The 20,021-nt window shown below is 31.1% G+C and overlaps 2 protein-coding genes across 3 annotated transcripts; both read right to left on the reverse strand.

Annotated features, from left to right (window-relative positions):
- Positions 1-1,206: 1,206 nt before the first annotated feature.
- Positions 1,207-7,081, reverse strand: LOC148628336 (uncharacterized). 2 transcript variants are annotated; one of them, XM_088586062.1, is made up of 8 exons: positions 6,795-7,081; positions 5,968-6,071; positions 5,640-5,721; positions 5,213-5,367; positions 4,855-4,912; positions 3,365-3,457; positions 2,193-2,219; positions 1,207-1,583 (listed from the first exon to the last, which is right to left on the reverse strand). In XM_088586062.1, the coding sequence occupies exons 1-8, from the start codon at positions 6,822-6,824 to the stop codon at positions 1,437-1,439; spliced, it is 696 nt and encodes a 231-aa protein (XP_088442188.1). In that variant the 5' UTR covers positions 6,825-7,081; the 3' UTR covers positions 1,207-1,436. The 2 variants fall into 2 exon arrangements, with proteins under 2 accessions (XP_088442188.1, XP_088442187.1); XM_088586061.1 differs by having other exon boundaries at positions 1,207-1,586; positions 6,795-7,070.
- Positions 7,082-11,372: 4,291 nt separating this feature from the next.
- Positions 11,373-16,643, reverse strand: LOC148628337 (uncharacterized). The gene is made up of 8 exons (XM_088586063.1): positions 16,486-16,643; positions 16,189-16,292; positions 14,856-14,937; positions 14,329-14,483; positions 14,008-14,047; positions 13,597-13,680; positions 12,952-12,978; positions 11,373-11,720 (listed from the first exon to the last, which is right to left on the reverse strand). The coding sequence occupies exons 1-8, from the start codon at positions 16,513-16,515 to the stop codon at positions 11,685-11,687; spliced, it is 558 nt and encodes a 185-aa protein (XP_088442189.1). The 5' UTR covers positions 16,516-16,643; the 3' UTR covers positions 11,373-11,684.
- Positions 16,644-20,021: the final 3,378 nt, after the last annotated feature.

Below are 20,021 nucleotides of genomic sequence, written 5' to 3' on the forward strand. Positions count from 1 at the left end.
ACAATACTCTAAGGAACAATCATGACAAGTTTACATCCTGTTAGTATAAAATGTAGTAGTTTCAGGGAAGAAGATTTTTGACAATTTGTCCAAAGCGACGACGACGGACAGCAAGTGATGGCTTAAGCTGACCTGGCTTTTTGACAGATGAGCTAAAAAGCAGATGACGCTTACGGTGCTACTGAACCATGCTCCCAGTTTTTAGTCGAGTCTGCGATGTTCATTTACTTTTGTTACTTTGTATGTACTATTTTGGTTATTTTTGTTTTTTTGTGGTGTGGTGCCATGAAAACTGATTTATTCAACGTGTCATAGTTTTCCTTTCCTCTTTCGTCTACCCGGGAGCAACTCCGCGGGTGCTTCTAGAAAAGCAGAGAAGGGTTAGCTTACCGGTGCATCTGGTCCATGCATCCAGTTCTTAGTAGAGTCCGACTTGCCTTGAAAATATTTGTATGATTTTAGTTACTTTATATTAATTGCTATGTATGTCTGTTTTCCATGTCTGGTCTTTGTCCCTGGATTACATTCTTTTGATTACCGCTATAACCTTGGTTCCATTGATTACTCTTTCTGTTTCTCAGGATAAAATCACCATTTGTAATTTGGATTTTGAAAACCTCTAAAGATCTTTTAGATAATCTTTAATCTTAAATTTTAATTCTATCTGTTTTACTTTATAAAATGAACACCCGTCTTGAAGAAATTTAATTGCCAAAATAGTAATACTCATAAATTCTACATATTCTTACCACTACAAAACAAGAAGACAAAAAATGATAAATTATTGGTAAGCTGAATTTTCTCATCAACAACATATTTATCACTTTTGGAGGGACGATGTTTCAACAATGTATCGGCATTTAAATTGGCGCTAATTATTCCCCTCTCCTATCCGATCTTTTTCTTTACCCCTTGCTTTTAGATTTTCAAAATCCTGAAACTCGTGGCTAAGATTTACATATTTTTTGTTCGTGTTTAGTTCTTTTTATTTTCACATGTTTGTTGTTCGTATCGTCTGTACATTTTTACCATTGGTTTAACCGATTTTAACTGGAGTAAATCTTTTTTGCTGCCCATTCGTGTGTTGAAATGTATTGGAAATAAAGAACCGTGATGGGGGCGGTGGGTTTAACGCGCTATAAAACCTGGTTTCAAAATAAGTTAAACTCTATTGTGAAATATAAGTGGGCACAATTGAGTTAATGAGAAAGTGGACAGACTTTATTCGTTGATTTTGCATTTATGGAACCGTGTTTATTATGTAAAAAAATATAAGCTCCTCAAGCAAATTGTGGAAGAATTATTTTTCGTGGGATAACCACATTGTATCGGATATGTGATCATGCAATAGCTTTCCTCATACATTTCAAATTATATAATCTGCTACAAAACATAAACTGAAAGCACTTTATGTGTCTACACTCAATGTTGAAAATTCATAAAGTGTCTCTTTTTTGTTTTAATTCCATAATGGTGTGACTATACGGAAATTGTGACACTATCGGATTTTCGTCGTTTTCAAAAAAATTGATTTCTGCATGATAGCTTTCTGGAAAATATTCGGTAGGATAAATATTGCTTTTCTTCTGAAAAAAAAAAACAATGGTTAAAGTTATATGTTTCACATCTTGTGACTATCATTATCAAATATAACGTTCACTTGCTCCGACAAAGATATTTTCTCTACAGTAGAACTTTGTAAGGTCTGTTCCAGTTGCTATCCTTCACATCCTAAAGCATTTTGCATTGCATAAGTCATAGCTTAAAATGTCATTGTAACGTCACAACTTCAGAAGATAGTTACCCCACCGTTGCACCTGGTCCATGCGCATAACTGTTATTGTTCTAGCTTGATAAGTTACTTTTGTTTCTTTGTACGTGTTTTTTTTTTTTTTTTTTTTTTTTTTTGGGGGTGGGGGTAGGGGTGTTTGTTTATTTCTTGTTCTTTGTTGTGTCTATCTTATACCCTGTTTTGTCTTTATCCTTTAAATATGTTCCGATTGAGTACCACTCAAATATTGGCTCCTTTGATACTCTTATGACAAGATTTACAATTCGTAGGTAATGAGAAATCGACCACAATTGAATATATTGTATAAGTATGTCATGATTTAAATATTAAGTTGGATGTTGGTTAACATGATTATACAGCAAGATTAAAAACTTTTTTAAAGTTTTTTTTTAGTACAAACCTTTATACATCTAAGGAAGAATATGGTCTGAAAAAAAAATTAAATTTTTCTTGGAATATAAAGGGTGGCAAAAGGTATATTATTGTGTCTAAAGTCGCAACTCTCAATTTACACAAATAGAAATATTCTAATTTGACGCGAATAACATTTTTAAACGGTTGCTCACAAAAAAAAAACAAAGGGCATCTAGGATCTTGTTTGCCTAAAATGCAACTGAAAATTAATCTACCAGTGAAAACGTATTTGTTTGGGTACTTGCATGCATAACAATTGAGAAGATATGAGAAATTCAGGGAAAAAATATTTTGATTGATAGAAAAATGGAGTTGCTTGAAGTTTAACGACATTCAAAAATTCTTTTTCTGGTCACATTTGTGGCGAAGAGTTTATAGTTTCCATATACAAGAAACAACTTTAAACTTCGAAAATACACACATGTACTTTCATTATGGCATATTTTTTTTATATATGAAACTAGGAAGTTGTTTCCTGAGTGTGGACATGTGTCCGAAAAACAGCAACAAAATTTATCATTCTCTGTCGTTTTTTTGTGAGTGATCCTTAATTGTGGCCATTGTGACGTTTTTAAAATGAACTTAAGCCATGAAAGAACCATTTTCTACCCGAAATATTTACACTATACATTACTATGTTCAGAACAATTTTCATGTTATTACAACTGAGTTAATGTATTCGGGTCACTACCATTGTTTATATAACAACCCTACATCTTTACAGGAGGTGAGATAGTTCAAACATGAATTTGACTATATGAATTAACTTTATTCGTTTAACTAAAAGCTGATGACTCCTTAAATGTGACTGAACACTAGTTGCCTTAGCCGGTGCACTTGCACGTGAAGTTCATAAAATGGATTTGTATTGACCTATTGTGCTTGTTGGTTTTTTCTCTGAGGATTTGTCACCATTTTTTTCTGTCTCCTGTTTCACGTGTATTGTTGATATTCTTTTAAACTAACATTCAAATCATGCCATTTTAATTACACTCAGTAGTGACTAACTATATTTAAATGCGCTTATGGAATATAACTGCGTCTTTGGTGAGCAGACCATTTTTTTTATGCTCTGTTGAACATTTTAACATTGAATAAACATTCCAACAGAAGTCCGATCTTATATTTATACCCTCACAAAATTGACGTAAGTCTTACCTTGCAATTTATTCCGACTATGAGGAACAGAATGGCAGTTGCAATAACTCCAAAAATAGTCAGTAGTACTGGGAGAATGTTGAAATTTGAACTCTAACAATGAGAGTGTACACATATGAATATCGGTACCCAATAAAAAACAAACACAAATATTACTTCGGTTTTCGTGATCTTTTTATTTTGTTCTACATTGTATGTTGTCTAACTATGAATGTCATGAAACTGCTGAATTTGTATTACATGCATTTATGTGTAAAATTGTACGACACCAGACTAATATGAAATGATTGATCAACCCAATAGTTGTAATTCAAATAAAATACTTACAACAGTCTACAACAATGAATTGTTATTAGTCATTGTGCTGATTGTGTACAATTTAAAAAATATCCCTTTTGCAACTTTCGAATTGAAACATACTTAAATGGTAGAACAGCTAGTTTTACATACAGTAGCTAGTGGAGTTTTCTCGCCGGGTTAATTTCTTACTTCCTTGGAAATGAGGTATGCGGTGTTTTTTTGGTCATAAATTAAAGGTTAAGTAGGGTGTGCCCACATTGTTTATTAACGGTGCAATACAATTTTAAAAAATTAAAATATCCAATCGGTTGTAGTCGAGACATAATTCAATTCGTGACATGTTTGATTTGTCATTGATATGTATAAGGCAATTGGAATATAAACAACGGAATAGGCATTGAAAGGAAGAAAATAGTATTATAAGAACCTTAAAAACTTATAAAAGCGCTTTATTGCATGCCACATAGGACATTTATACATATTTGAAGTACTTAAAATTTGATTGTGTAAATAGTACTTACTGTGGGTGATGGTGTACATGATTGAACAAATATTGTCTGTTTGTATGGCATTGAAATTTAAATTCAAAGCGACTGATTATTCTGAATTTGACAAACTACATGCAAAACTTAGTGTCAACTGTTCAGGTAATACGAAGTAGAAAATAATATAATGTAGGTGAATTCGACAAGAAACAAGACATTCTGGAAGTATTCGTAAGAATTAAAATTTTCAATCAAATAATGTATAATTGTTAACTTCAGCCAAGTGTCGCAGTCTTGTTTCACTCTATTCAACTAATTACTAACTAAATATCACGCTTAATGAAATTAACTATCTAGCATTACACATGTAATTAAAAAAAAACGCTATCTGAAATACCAACGAAATATTACTCTATCTTATATTAAGAGAAAACTAAATGACTTTGCATTGTGCAGAATTAGACATAGGCTTATTGGTGTGACCAATTACAATTCTAATGATTTCCTGTTAAGTAACTTGGCACTTGGCAAATTATTTTCATCATTTTCATATTTATTCATAGCTGAGATCGGTACAATAATTGGAATTTTAAAATCGCTGTTATGTACGTTTGATGCTGAACTTTTTATCAAACATGCACACTTAGCTTGTGGATTGAAAAAATGCAAAAAATTGTGTAGGTCAAGATTGTAAGTTATACACACCAGTCTACTTGTAGTTGTAGTAAAACATGTGTTATCAATTTTAAGTTTAACGATGAAGCTGAAATGAGAAATAATAATTTATTATCGATAATTGTTAATCGATAACTATTTAAGTGCACTATTATATGTTGACTATTTTTTTTGTCTGAAATTGTATATGATTGTTTGGATTTATCCTCTTTTAGAAATATCCTCGTAAAAACAACTGTTTAACAAAGTATTTTTTCTACATAGTCTATTTTTAGAATAGCCTCACTAAAGCCTTCTTTAACCAATTAACGTGTGCACACTCATTGCAATAACAATAGGTAAATATCAAATTATAGGAAATGTTTATCAATAGTTTAAGCTTTCTTACTTATTTGAAGGGTTTCTACGGCCATGAACGTTTAGAACACATGGTATACTGTGATTTGAATTGCAGGTATTTGTTCTTTTTGTTTCATCTTCACAGAGCTTGTATGTAGATGAGTTAACAATAATGTTAGCCATCACCAAGTCTTTTGGTTGAAACTAAGATTGAGAAATAACAGATGTGATTTCATTTATATGTTTAAGTTGAACTTCTATATGAATGATGTGTCAATGTTAACAAAAATAGACTAAAATGTGTTAGTTAAAAATAACCTAAGGATTACCGTGTTATCAACAATTCGTAAAAGATATTCATTTAACGATTTCTTTACACAAACATGAAAATATAACTGGTTATAATGCATTTCTTTGTTATATGCGTAGAGTTATATCGACACAATTCGTTGTAAAACTACTTGTGGAATACATACATAGTCACTGCATGAGTATTGTTGCGTGTTTCCAACAGTTAGGTTAAATTTAAGCGGAAAACATGCCCGAATACTTTGACATCTAAAATAAAGATATATCATTTTAAAAGACTCGTGACAAAAACAAATATATATATCGTAAATAAAAAAACTTAATTATCAACCGAAAAGACAGAGTTAAAAGCTGATTGTATATGTCTGTAAAATTTTATGGTTTATGTTTATCCAAATATCATATTTACCTTTCATAAATGATAGCAATAAGTTGCACTTGTTGATGTTTAATAAGAATGGTAATACGTTTTTAAAATACCAAACCAAGACTTACGTTCCTACACATATTTCCATGTCAACATTGCTACATGGTGATAAAGGACAGCTGGAGTTTATGATGGTCAGTTTGATTGGTGCAACTCCATGTAGGATTAGAACCTGAGTAATAAAGCAATTAATTTTTTTTAAAAATATATTTAATACTTGTTAATTAATATTTCTGTGTTCGTGAGCGCAGTCTATCGATATGACGTTTTCAATAACAGAAAATTGGCATTCGATACTGTTGACATGAAAAGTAATGTGCATACGAACACGGTGTAAAACGAAGATGATCTGTACCAAAAACTCATTTGGGAACCTAAAAATAACAAATAACCGAAAATTGGTTAAAAAAAAGACGGAGAATGTAAAGGTAAACGCAATATTGAGCTTGAGAAACTGCACAGAATCCCAGGGTAACTTAAATTGCCCCGGAAAGAAAAGTAGGTTCTTATTCTTACAAGACGGCTAGTTGAAGGTCATACCTGCAACAGAGGACGTAAAAGTACGACAAAGAAAGAGGTCAAGCGTTATATAGAAAGCGGGCACTCCATAGTGTATGTTAAAAACCGTAAAGCTGTCTGAGCGATGACCTAAATATTTAACAAAACCTTATCTTGACTTTATTGTAATCTGCTGAGCACTGATTAAGAAGGCGTAATAATCCATATTTCTAGTAAATTGTTTGACTTTTGAGATATTATGGGGTAGCAAGAATATTTGATTAAACTAGAAATGTTAGTTGATAAAAGTTATTTCGAAACTCGAATTCGACATTACTGATAAAAAAAAGCACAGTGTTATAATTTCATAACTCTTAATTATTAAGAAAAAACTTACTGTTAGCATATATTGCAGTGTATAAATCATTGCGCCAAATTGAAATTAATATAAACGCAGCTATTAAAATGTATTGCCCCTAGTAGTCCTATCATAACCAGAAATAAACATCGACTGTATCACTTGACTTGTAAAATGTACACACATTTTGGTTTTCTTCCCCGCAACAAAGAAATGTAATGTTGATCTCGAATGAAAGTAAATACTATTTATTGATCGATGGATGTAAACAATATATTGCAATCAAATTGGCAACCTCTCAAAGAGTTTTCGGTGGTTAAAAGATAAAGTCGTGTTTTGGTAATTATGGTAATCTTGTATAATTTCTTATAGTTTTTTTTTTGGTTTTTTTTCGTTATCATTGTTTACATTGGTGTTATATCAATACAATTATTGACTACTTGTATTACCTTCTCGTGAGACAGTTGATAGTAGTAACTATACAGGTAAATGGTTATGGCACATTTTCGTATAATGTCTGATTTTCTTTATTAAGGTGACACGTTACTAAATGACTATATTTTACTTCTTTATCAGTTTTTATATAGTAATATCAACTTTTTAATAGGGATTATGGACAGTCTAAGAAATATGTTCAGCATTGAAAACGCCGATTTTAGGGGTCCTTTTTACAAACAAATGTAGTAATTTTACATTTTCTAGTATTTCTTTTTCAAATTTATTTCCATACAATCCAAAAACTGAACTAAAATAGAAGAAGAAAATACGAATCAATTGATTCAAAGGAAAATATACTTTATGGAGCATCTTTTTTTTTCAGGAAACACACACTAACGTTAACACCAGGCATATTTGACGACGAAATTTTCAGCAATTGTTTCCAGCAAAAATAACTCATGACTCTTACTTTTGCCAATTATTTACTTATACACGTAAACTTTATGCAGTGTAAAATCTTGATTTTAAATCTCGTCGGAAAACAAGACAGAATAGCTAGCTAGGTAGCCAAGTTTTTATTTCGTTCCTTTTTTTATGGACGCGGGACATTTTTTTCAAACACAGGACAAATAACTTTTATGTTTTATTTTTTGAAAGAAAAAAACCATAACCCTCAAAGAAGACAAATAGAAAATTAAAATAAAAAAAAACTTTCAAGATATTGAATTTGATTCAGTTCAACGCAAAGAGGAAGAACATATTTTTTTCTTCAAGATACCTATATATATGCAACAAATTGGACTGAATAGGTATATTGAAATTAGCGTGGCCGCACCACGAAAAACAAAGTTTTTAATTATTGTACGATTTTAAAAGAAATATTTCATCACCATAAATGAAATGACTTTAAACTTCTACTTTGTTATGCTTGATAGAATTCACCCTACCGATGCACCTGGTCCATGTTCCCAGTGAAGTCCGGGTTGCTCGTTTGTTTATTTTTCTTTGTGAGTGTTTTTTTTTTTTTTTTTGGTCATTTCATGTTCTTTGCTGAGCCTGTCTGTCTTCTCTGTCTTTTATCCTTGGAATTTATTTTTTATGATTCGAACCTTGAAGCCCTCGATTACTATTTCACAGTGAAAATCATTTTGTTTGACTTCATAACTCTAGCTAGATTTTTCCGTTTTTTGTTCAGTTCTCGTTTGCTAGCTTCAACTATGCGCACGTCAAACCATTTCCAACTGCATTCGGTTATAACCTAATGTCTGATGAGCTTACGAAATGATTTTAAATTTGATTGTTTTCGGGTCCATAGAATATTTTGGAAAGATATCACATAAGGCCAAGTAAACTTAAATAGTAGATGCTCATCAAAACTTTCACAAAATTATATGGCAGGTGGAAGAATTTCATTTTTTATTCTTTATCTCTTACCAGATATTTTCTGATCCAACTTTAGTTATTTTGAGGTATAGCTATTTTCTAAACCCATAGCCAAATCAGTTTCAGAAACGAAACATTGCTTTAGTCACAAAGAAATGATTGATGGATTGTTTGTGTTTAATGTCCAACCAACAATATTTCATCTATTTCAGGACTAAACATTAAATGGATAATAAAATGAACAAGAAATAATGATGAAATGAAAAATGGGACGGAACACAAGGATAAGTTCGACAAATTTTGACTACCACTGGAAATAGGGAGAGATGGGTAGGGTCGGGCAATTTAGCCTTTCATAGCGGAGAGCAAAGTTTCCTACTCCGATAGAATGTTTCATCACTATGGCTTGCGATCATGTTTTCGGTATTTTTTCCTGACGAACCCAGCATTTAGCACGCCATGGATACCCCATTCCACCACCTGGGGCACACAGTCCAGTTGCTCTGTTGGCAGAGCGCCCTAGCCCCAGCCAGGGTTCTGAGCACTATTTAGTCGCCTTTTACGACAAGCTTAGTGGTTATTAATATTAATGTATAAATTAGTTTCTTCTGTGTGTAGGTTACCAGGATTTATGACAGCTAATTTAATGGACAGACGAACAGACTAAAGGATCAAGTAGTGAGTTCATAGATGTTGGTCGTGTTTTTTTTTATTTTCTGAAACAATTATACCTTTAAATCTATTTGGGATTGTTACATGCAGGATGAGGGTGTAATTTTGTATTTTTACGACTTTCCATATCCTATTCCACAACTGTGTTTATATAATGTATCACAATATCACAATATGTCAAAGTTGATAAAATCACTTTAAAACACTAAGGGCTGTTAATGGGATTAAGAAATGAAAATTAAGAAATTAATCCAAAAAAGTCAAAATAAAAGTACACCAAGATTGTCCTCAAAAACCCATGGTCAGATTAAAAAAAGCATCAGGAATATCTGGAGTAATGGTTTATATTTCCTTTAAACATATTTTTCTATCCTTTCTCTTTTAATTAATTTTTGTAAAAATTCAACATCTAACTATTATCGATTAATAGTTTAACTTCCTAGTTCATGCGAATGTGGTGAAATGCACCATGTAAACATCATGTACAACGATCGGGATTTATATTCGTTAAGAAAATGGGATGCCGAAAATCTACGACTAAAAGTTTTTTTTTTGTTACAATTTCGGGATATTTGCCGATGTAAATACTTCTAGATCAACAAACTTTCCTTTTATTTTGTTAAGATCTTCCTTTTGTGTTTCATTGGTGACAAGCTTTGCTCTATAACGCTTTAAAAAAACGACCGATGCCGTTTATATTTCTTGACAGGCTTTTTGTAATGAAGACGTCATTTAGTAACGTGAACAAGAAGGATGATTACAAGAAAAACATCGTCAACATTTCGTTGCGAAGACATCCTGTACATTAGCCAAGAATACCCCCATGCAACCTTCCCCCGAAGAAACTCTATTATTATTTTGTATTTACCTCCCATTTACGACAAAAGTTTACTTCGTAAATAAAACGTTTAAATAATAACTGAAACATTTTTTTTTTGCAAGATCACAATTTTCTTTAAATATCTATGTTACACGAGGTGAATCAACGTATAATAGTATTATAATGTATCAAAAGTACTAATGCATGACAAGACAGTTGGCCCTATACTCTGAATGAATTTCGAGAAACGTCACACGAAAAGGTAGTGTTTGACATAAACTTAATTCCAAAAGATACCTGGATGGCGTGCAAGTTACATTTATTATTCAAAACCTGCGTAGTTACGGCAAGCTCTAGCATAATGTATGAGTTTTGATATGAAAACTCCGTACATAGGTGATGAAGGGATGTTGCCACAGATGAGAGGAAAAGTGACAATGCAGAATAAAAATTCATAAAAAAAGTTTATCGCAAAGTTTCATAAATTGTTTTCCTTAACCCTCGACCACTGAGTGTAAGTCAAGATATTAATCTGACTTCACAGTGTCTGTGTTATCTTTTACCTCAAATGTAGGGTTAGATGCGATATATAAATTCCCCAAAACTATGATTGTTCAACGATGATACCTCATCTATATTGCGGTAACTTAGACCAAAGGATCAGGCTAAACAATGTTCCTTCCTTAAGATAAGATTTTCTATAAAAGCACCTTCATAAGAGTGAAGGGATATGTCAGCTGGTAAAGGAGCACAATTTGTTTCCATTGGAATGCCAACCATTTGTTGAAAAATGTATGCAGTCAATGAGCATTATATTGCCGATCAAATATTCAAGCATTTTAAAAACATCTTCTTCGGTATATATGTATTTGGAAGATGATGTCGAAGCGTATTTTTTTTTGAGGAACAACGATGTTAAATGTTTCTGTGGCGGGGAGATGATCAATCAGAAAGAGTTATACATCCAGCTTATTTGTTTGTCAGGGAAAAGTAAAAGACTGTAAACTGGAAAATACCAACCAAAAATACCTTTCATACGGAATTCTTGCTATATGGTATTTAAACCAATAGATAAACACCAAAAACCAGCTACCATTGCTATCAAATAAAGAAAGATGTGATTGAATATCATTTTTAACTTTGTTCGGCTTCTTATCAGTTCTTGTGTTTCTCTGCCTTTTCTTTTCTTCATATGCATGGCAACCTGTATATACATATATTTATTTGGCATTATTTAAGTAATTTGTTTGAAAAAAAATGTTTCCCTTCACTTCTTAATCTAATTAAAAGGTTATCAAGACACGTTTTGTTTTGTTTTTTTTTTCTTCATACTATCATCATTGATTCATGCACTTCAACAAGTGTTTTGAAATTTCTTTAAAGTTACTCTTCCCAGTTTATTATAATCAAAGGGCGTCAAATATGGTGTATGTGTTACTTGTTTTTGTTTTATTTAAAAATATCCCAACTATGAGTAATGGATTGAAAACTTTATTCTACATTATGACCCGAAGTCTGTCTGTCACCTAATTTCAACATCTCCATATTTCAAAAATTTAAAAGTTAATCTTAGCCAATTAAAAATTTTGATAAGAACTGCTTCGATATTATTATTCCTATGCGTCTCCTCTGTTGCCCACAGCATTGTATTTCTGTAAAAAGAAAGTCGATGAACGTAGAATTGAAATATTGAAGACTCTAAACATTTTACCTTATTAATCTTTTTATTAAACCTGTAGTAGTTGGCTTCATTGTTCTTCGTTCATAACTCTACCAATTCACTAACTACTATAGGACGTTGCATATAATTCCATTTAATATGAAAAAAAGGCTCATAACTTGAGGAGTTCACTACTTCGATCACCAATTTAGGTTTCTTACTCAGTCATCGATGTCCAAAAATGTTAGCGGATACATATTATAAACTATTGCAATTTCAAAATGGATGAATACAATTTTTTAAAACGGTCTTATAAACATATCCATGTCAATACAAAGTTTATCTGGAAATGTACTAGGTTATATTTCCTCTTTTGATTTGATAAATATGTCCTTGAATTATGTGCATACTTTTGTAGTTTCCAGGTTCTCAAATATATTCTTTAATATCAGTTACTAGGATACCAGTAGATGTTTTGTTTTGATAAATTCGAAAGACTTATATTAAACAAATTATATGTCGTTAGCTGTTTATTAATTTGTTTACACATTGGCGATTGATTCTTAGTATTTGATAAGTCCATTAAAGTAGCAGTCCTTATAAAATTTAGACACTGCCTACATAAGATAAGGCGATTCATGGTGTAGAAAAAACATGGAATAAACAATGCTTTTTGGTCTGCATATGCTATATTTTTATTTAACAATAGTCCTCTCTGTATTTAGATCTATACTGTTGTGAGAGCCATACATTCATCTCACACTAAAATCAACTAGACCAAAGCAAATCAAGAGCGATAAATTTTGCAAAGTGGTAATTTCATGAACAACTTAAAATATTTTTATTAAATGACAAAACATTCTAATAAAAAATAAGACTGCTTATTTGGTCTGTAACTGACTATTAATACGAAATAAAAGTGAATTCGATGGATTTTATATATGCTTGAAACACCTTCCAATTAATTTTATACAGACTGATACTTTAGTAAATGTTATTGACAAAATTATTTCATTATATTGGCAATTTATATAATCAATTTCAAAGACATATGATGAGCGATACAGAATATAAAAATATATCGATGATAGATAAAATCGATATCATGAAATGTTTTAACGATTGAATGCAAGTTTTCCAGGTAATATTTATTGCAATTGAACTATCTTTGTTGTTTAACTTTTGATAGTTAATTGGTTAATACATATAACATTAACACTTACTATGCGACATTCTGAAAAGCAAAATATCTGTAAGAAAAGTAAATAAAAGTTATCTAATCCTTTTAACGTGCAATGGAGACAAAAATATAGCCTTTATTCTTGCCTTAAAATGCATGTTGAATTATTTTTTTTTAAACTGAAATGATCATATAAGTTTTTTAACATTAATGCACAATTCACCTATTCAACTCTTGATAAAGAGGAAAGTTCTTAACATATTAACTTTTATCCACAAAAAATATATCAAATCCTTGAAACAGGTGTAAAAATAGCGTGTTATGAATGAGTACACACTCTCCCCGCGTTCCCATATTCATAAATGACAAAGTTCAAGTGTTACTAATGTAAAATTATCAAATTTAAAAAGGAGATGCACTATGGGAAAATGCAAAAGACTATGTGAATATTTCGTTGAATACCATTCTAAGTTGTAGAGGTTAATGAGATGGGTACCCCTCTGTACGGACGAAAAGTGGTACGGACAAACGAACAGACACACCTTTTACTATTTATCCGAAATTTGCAATCGGTATGGTAAATTTAACATGTATAAGTGATCAATCTACCCATCAAACTACCCTAGAAGGTTCTTAAATAAACAAATACATTATTGTTGAAACCAGCATTGTGTTGTCCATTACTCACCTTGAAGTTGACCCAGACAATAAGAATATCAAGAAATAGTGCTATCACTCCAATGATTGTCAAAATTATTTTAAGAGTATTGCACTGAAATAAAAAAAATAAACAGTTCGTATTTTACATTTATATTGAATATTTAAGTATCATAATTCAAATATGAATAAATATTTGTGCTGCTTGATCTTTCAATCAACCCTAAATTTAATGATTTTAATAAAAATATTCTTCATTTATCTTTGTTGTTGTAATTTTTTGTGCTTTATGATTGGCAGATGTTCAATCTATCAGATATATTGCAAGTTCGTTTTGGACACCATTTAAAAAAAAAAAATAGAAAACGTCAAACTTACTTAAAAAATAAAAGATAAAACACAAAAAAAAATCGAAATTACATACATAATTATGTAAACTTACCCTGTAGCACGAGCTTTCCAATTTGAGATGAACAGTATAACTGAAATACATGAAAAATACCTGCACAAAAATATGCAAAAGGAAATAAATGTCGTAATATGTTCTTTTCTCAATTCAGAAACAAACTACAATAAAGGATTAATTGTCATTTTATTCATGCAAAAAGTGGACAAGACTCTTGAATTTTAATGTTTGCATTTTAACAGATGTTTGTTTTCTCGTGAATATTGTTGTTTTGTTTTCATTGATGTTTCTTTCCCTCCTAACCTTGAATTGAACATGACTTCTGCTCACGAAAGTTTTTATTGTTCAATATCTTACTTGTTTGAAGCTTTCAAAGGGTCATGAAATGTAAGCAAACATGGCACACTCTGGTTGTTTACACAAGACTTCAATCTGCCTCTTTCATCTTCACATATAGTAGAAGCAATGTCATTATACATCACTTTTGCTTTGATTACGTCTTCTGGTGGAAACTGGTCAAAAATATAGCAGGAAAATATAAATGTTCTAATTAAGTAATGAATATTTATCAAAATATATCGGTAACTGTATACAGATTGACACATTATGTTAGATCTTTTATTTCACACCTTAAGGGCAAAGATGCAAAAACTGGTTTGATATTTTTTTTTATTTTCTTTAAAAATTTCTTGGTTAAATGAAAACAAAAAGACAAGAGATGTATTTAGAATATGCATATAAATATGAATTTATTCTAAGTATCCTAAACACATGCTAAAGTAAAGCATATAATCGTTGTTTAAAAGGATAGAGACATATCATCTTTGTTATATGTTTGCCCATGTAGTATGGACAATATTAATCTACAAGTTTAATAAGCTTACATGCTCACTACAACAGTATTGATGAGAGTAGTTTACTGTAGGACTGAACACATGATCAAAACACCTTTTACTGCTTTTACATCTGTACAAATATAATATGAGTACCATCAGAAAACCTCCATATTAAACTTAACTCTTCCATAATGAGTAATAAAGGGTTGAAGAACGTTTTTAGCATATAGAATACTTTCATAACTATATTATATTTCAATTAAAAGGTATAATTATGCATGATATATGCCAACAGGTATTGATTATATTATTCTGTTATAAAACATATTGGCAATTAATTATAAACATAATCGTCAAATAAAAAATTAAAAACATTTTTGCAATCAAAACACTGTGTTCTTGTAAAAACAAGTCTTATTCATTGTTGTTTTAAGGACTAATTATCAAGACATTAAAGTATGTGAATCTCATCCATTGTCGTAGTACGAAAGCAAATTGTGATTTGTCAGATTCATATGCAGTTTGATTTTTTAATAGTTTATACAAGGCTAAATGTCTATCACCATACTTTAGCAGTTTGACTGTCCAGTTACTTCAGGCGGCAATGCGACAGTTCAGTATGTATTGACATTGAATTAAAGAAGACAATGTCAATGTCCACTTGCATATATTTGTCAGTTTGCATTCACAATAATTAAATTTTACTTAGATGAATAAATAAGTTGTCATTTAATTTTAAATACTAATAACAAAAACTTGATAGAATAAGTAAAGCCTTTTTTATTGTTGATATGTCTCCCAGACAAAATAAAATTTTCTAAAACTAATGTTGACACAGTGATTTATTTTCCTTACATTTAATTTTAGGATGGGTTGCAAATGATGTTATCTTTAAATTTCTGAGTTCCGTTCTGTGTAATGACAAAGTTAGTAATAATGATAGTTTTTCTCTAAGATTTTGCAAGTATATTAATCGAAAAATCAAATCAAATCAATAGTTCTAATTCGTAATTTATGAAAATTATCATAGCACTCTTTTGATACTCATTATTTATGTTATATCATAAATTCTGAATATAAATTTGTGTTTATTTACATTTCCACAAACATGCTTTAAAGATCTTATTCAAGAAGCAAAAAAATGTTTTCCGTATACAATTTCTTATACAAGATAGCTTATGTCAGATTATGGTTTTTAAATGAAATAATATAATTACCGAAATTATAATCGCCAATCGGAGAGACATATCAAATATTTGACATTCGACAATAAAAAAATCAATATGAATTCGATTCCTATAAAAAGTATTTTTGACATGACCACAACAATATTATGCTATTGTCGGATTTCGCAGTCCGATGGCTTGAAATGTTATATTACCCTCCTGTACATAACTGCATGGAAACATTCGCACATGGCGACAGTGGACAATATGAAGATAAAACTGTAAATCGAATCGAACGCGTCTTAGTCAGGATAATCAGCTATAAGAAATAAAAAGCAGAAAGTATAAATTGAGATGATCGTTTAAAGTTAAAAGGTTGAATTTTGTTACTTTTACACAGTTTGGAAGAACACATACGACATACACGTTATTATTTAAGTGCAATGGTAGACAGATATTTTAAATCAAACATTTCTTTATACTGAAAAAAAGAAAACATGAAAAATACTCACCAAAAAAAGAAATTTTAACTTAAAAACCATACTACCATGTTTCAGTTTATATCAATTCATAAAATATCAATACATTCGTGTTCATACACCACATTTCACACGTATGAAGATAACCTGACTTTTTATGTATCTTGCGACACAAAAATTTCCAATATTGATCTATGAGAATATATTTATAATGTTAATAAATATGTTTGCTTAAACAACTAAGCTAACTGAATACTTATGATATGTACTCAAGTATATTATTTTTATCAATTCACCAATTTACTTCCTCTTTACCTCAAGATATAGAACAAATGTTTAAAAAGTCATTTTTTTAATATTTCTGAAAAGCTGTAATTGTTAATGTTTTTAGTTTTTGTAATAGATGTTTGTACGAAACGGGAATACATGTTGAATAAAAAAAACACGTTAGAATTTTATTTTATGAATTATAATTAGCAAAGTAGTGAGCAGTTAGTGTAAAAGATATGACGACGTCGTCATTTTAAACAACTATTCAAACTATTTATCAATACGAAAACCAATTTTGAGTTCTAGTGTTCAAGTGACATTTTGAAATATAAAAACATGACACTGCCAAGACTGTGCCTTATCTTCTATATCTGTATAAAATCTATTCTATTCTGTTCACTACATTATGCATGGTAATCGTCTTTATTTCCTGTTTTCATGTTCATGACATCTTGTTTTGATGTCAACGTATTTAAATTATCAAAACGTTGACGCATCTGTAATTTGTTTCCCATTATTTCGTATACATAGTTTGATGAGGTGTATTATTTTCTTACACGACTGCTTTCACTTTCACAAACAATGGTTTGTCCATTTTGAATGAACATTAGCTACAAGAAGCTGCCCACCCGTTGTTTTGCTGGACGACGGACCTGGTTACTAGCTGGACACATGATATAAACCCTAATTATCAGTTGGATTCGTGCATCTAGTTTTTATATAGCGAACTTTTAATTAACACTAACGAATTTGACTTTATCGGATTTTACTTATGCAATGTGCCGGTTTCTGCTGAAGATCTTCATTAGAAATGGTATAGCTCACCCAGTGTTTAAGGGTAATATACTCTGTAAAACACATTCTTATCCATCTGCGCCATGAAAACTGATTTGTTCAGCAGAGGACGCCTACCCTACCGGTGCACCTGGTCCATGCTCCCAGTTTTAAGTAGAGTCCGAGTTGCTATTGTTACTTTGTCTGTATGATTTTAGTTACTTAATGTTCTTTGTTGTGTATCTGTTTTCCATGTCTGGTATTTGTTCTTGGATAACATTCTTTTGAATACCGCTATAACCTTGGTTCCCTTGATTATTCTTTAAAAAAATTCCGATGGATTTATAAACTGCATTTAGTAGAGTTATCATAACACTAGGACACTAAAGACACTATAAAGGCAGCTTCCAATCTTGATATAAGTGATCGTTCGAAATGGAAAACTCATGATGTCACTACATATATATAACAAACATCATAACTTTTCGATCTGTCTTGTCAGTTGTTCTTCCGTTTATGGCAAGACATCGCAGAATCTTCATATCACAACAACTCATACTTTATACCAGAAATTGAAACTACACATAACTGAAATTTACATTTTGTATACCGTGCTAGACTTTTTACAATTAGGTTTCTGAACCAAGGAAACGTTGCTATAAGATTAAATTCGTCAACACAAAAATTTTGTCATCATGAACTGGTGGATCGTTATGGCGTGTCCATCCATCTGAACTATGAGAACCGATTTGTCATAGTTCCTCACTCTTAAGTGACTGCCTTCATAGCTGATCCGACGGAAGGAACCTCGTTTAGCCAGATCCTTTGATATATAGATGACGTATTATCGTTACATAATCAAAGTTTCAGCGATTTCCTACATCGTATCTACTCCAAGGAACTTAATATAAAGGATATTAAAGACAGTGTAAAGTCAGCCTCATATCTTAACATACACTTATAGATCGATAAAAAGCAAAGCTATTGACAACGACAAACGTGATGACTTAATATCCGTATTGTCATCTTTTCTTTCATCTGTGGAAACGTATTTCAACACTAGCGTATGAATTTTCATACCACAACTGGAACGGTATGGAAGAGCTTGCAGAACTACGCATATATTTTTTTGTATTGCGCTAGACGTATTACAATTAGGCTTATGGATATTTTATGGTCACTATCTGCACTATGAGAACCGAATTGTTCAACGTGTCGTAGCGTTCCCTTCCTCTTTCGTCAACCCAGGACTTGATTTTTAGTGAGGAACTCGGCGGGTATTTCAAGGATAGCAGAGAACGCTTAACCTACCGGTGCACTTTTCCAATAATCTCAGTTTTAGTAAGTAGAGTCCGAGTTGCTCATTTATTTTCATTTTTTTAGTATGTACTATTTTGGTAATGTTATGTTCTTTGTTGTGTGTGTCTTTTTTCCCTGTCACACCTTTGTCCCCAGACAACATTCTTTTCATTTCCGCTAGAATCTTGATTCCTTTGATTACTCTTTGATCTACTCATTTGACTTACCCGGACGTGACATACGTTATAATATTTAATGTACCTTTTTAGTACTTGAGGAATTGTCATCGTTCTGATACCGTGGTTTTATTACTCTTGTTGTCGAGGCATTCACGAACTTGACTAAACGTTTGCTTATACTTATTGCAGACCTCATGGGGCATGCATTTCACCATATCCATTCTTTTTTTACTCTCTGGAGATCTGAAGTACTTTATTTCACCTCAAATTCTAAGTAACTCATACAATAGGTGTGTTAATTTTGTTTTTTCTGTGCTCTCTTGCCTTTCATCGTCAGTTTTTATTTTTGATTAACGCATGACATTGTCTTTTATTGCGTAACTAGATCTTTTCACTCCCCTTTCTCAAGTTTGGGTCATTTTTTTATTCAGTTGTCAATCAATTGTCCTTATATTTAATACTCCCATAAATTGTATGTCTATTTATACTTTATATTGTATTTCAAATCGAAATGAGTTTAAACTGCGTCGAATTGTTATTTTATCACCACTTTTATCGGAAGTACACTTTCAAGGTAAATTAGCCAGCAATATAAAGATTAAATGTAATAAAGATAATTGTATGGATGAAATATAAACGTTTGCCTTTTTTCCTCACACTTTTCGTAAAAAACGTATATGTGTACCTTCAAAACAGTTTTTACCATATTTGAACAATGTTCGTATGCTCCAATAAAATCTTTCCCTAATTGACCCTCATGAATGTTTTGTATATTGAAATCAATTTTACCAAATATTGTTAGTCATAACATTTTTTATTTTACACACTGTTTATTCAGAACTAAAGCGAAAACTTCCGTGTGAAATTGCTGGGTCAAGATATAATGATACAAATACGAAAAAAACGTGCGAAATTTGTTGTTTAATTTACACCAGGAAATTTTTTCCATTACAACTTTTTTTTTATTTTTAATATTAATACAGCAAACATATATTTAAGACAAACTTGAAATAAAATTATGTTCAAGATTAAATTAAAACAACCGAT

The sequence above is a fragment of the Perna viridis genome, chromosome 1 (assembly GCF_037379345.1).
Source record: "Perna viridis isolate PV_CMFRI_1.1 ecotype Kerala chromosome 1, ASM3737934v1, whole genome shotgun sequence".
NCBI classification, from domain to species: Eukaryota; Metazoa; Mollusca; class Bivalvia; order Mytilida; family Mytilidae; genus Perna; species Perna viridis.

Coding starts and splice junctions, on each gene's coding strand:
- LOC148628337 (XM_088586063.1), bottom strand. CDS start 16,515: ATGGTTTTTAAGTTAAAATTTCTTTTTTTG. Junction 14,048..14,328: donor CCTTTGAAAGCTTCAAACAA/GTAAGATATTGA, acceptor CATGTATTTCAG/TTATACTGTTCATCTCAAAT. Junction 12,979..13,596: donor TTGTCTGGGTCAACTTCAAG/GTGAGTAATGGA, acceptor CTTTTCTTACAG/ATATTTTGCTTTTCAGAATG.
- LOC148628336 (XM_088586061.1), bottom strand. CDS start 6,824: ATGATTTATACACTGCAATATATGCTAACA. Junction 6,072..6,794: donor CACTGCAATATATGCTAACA/GTAAGTTTTTTC, acceptor TTTATTACTCAG/GTTCTAATCCTACATGGAGT. Junction 5,368..5,639: donor AATACTCATGCAGTGACTAT/GTATGTATTCCA, acceptor TCTCAATCTTAG/TTTCAACCAAAAGACTTGGT.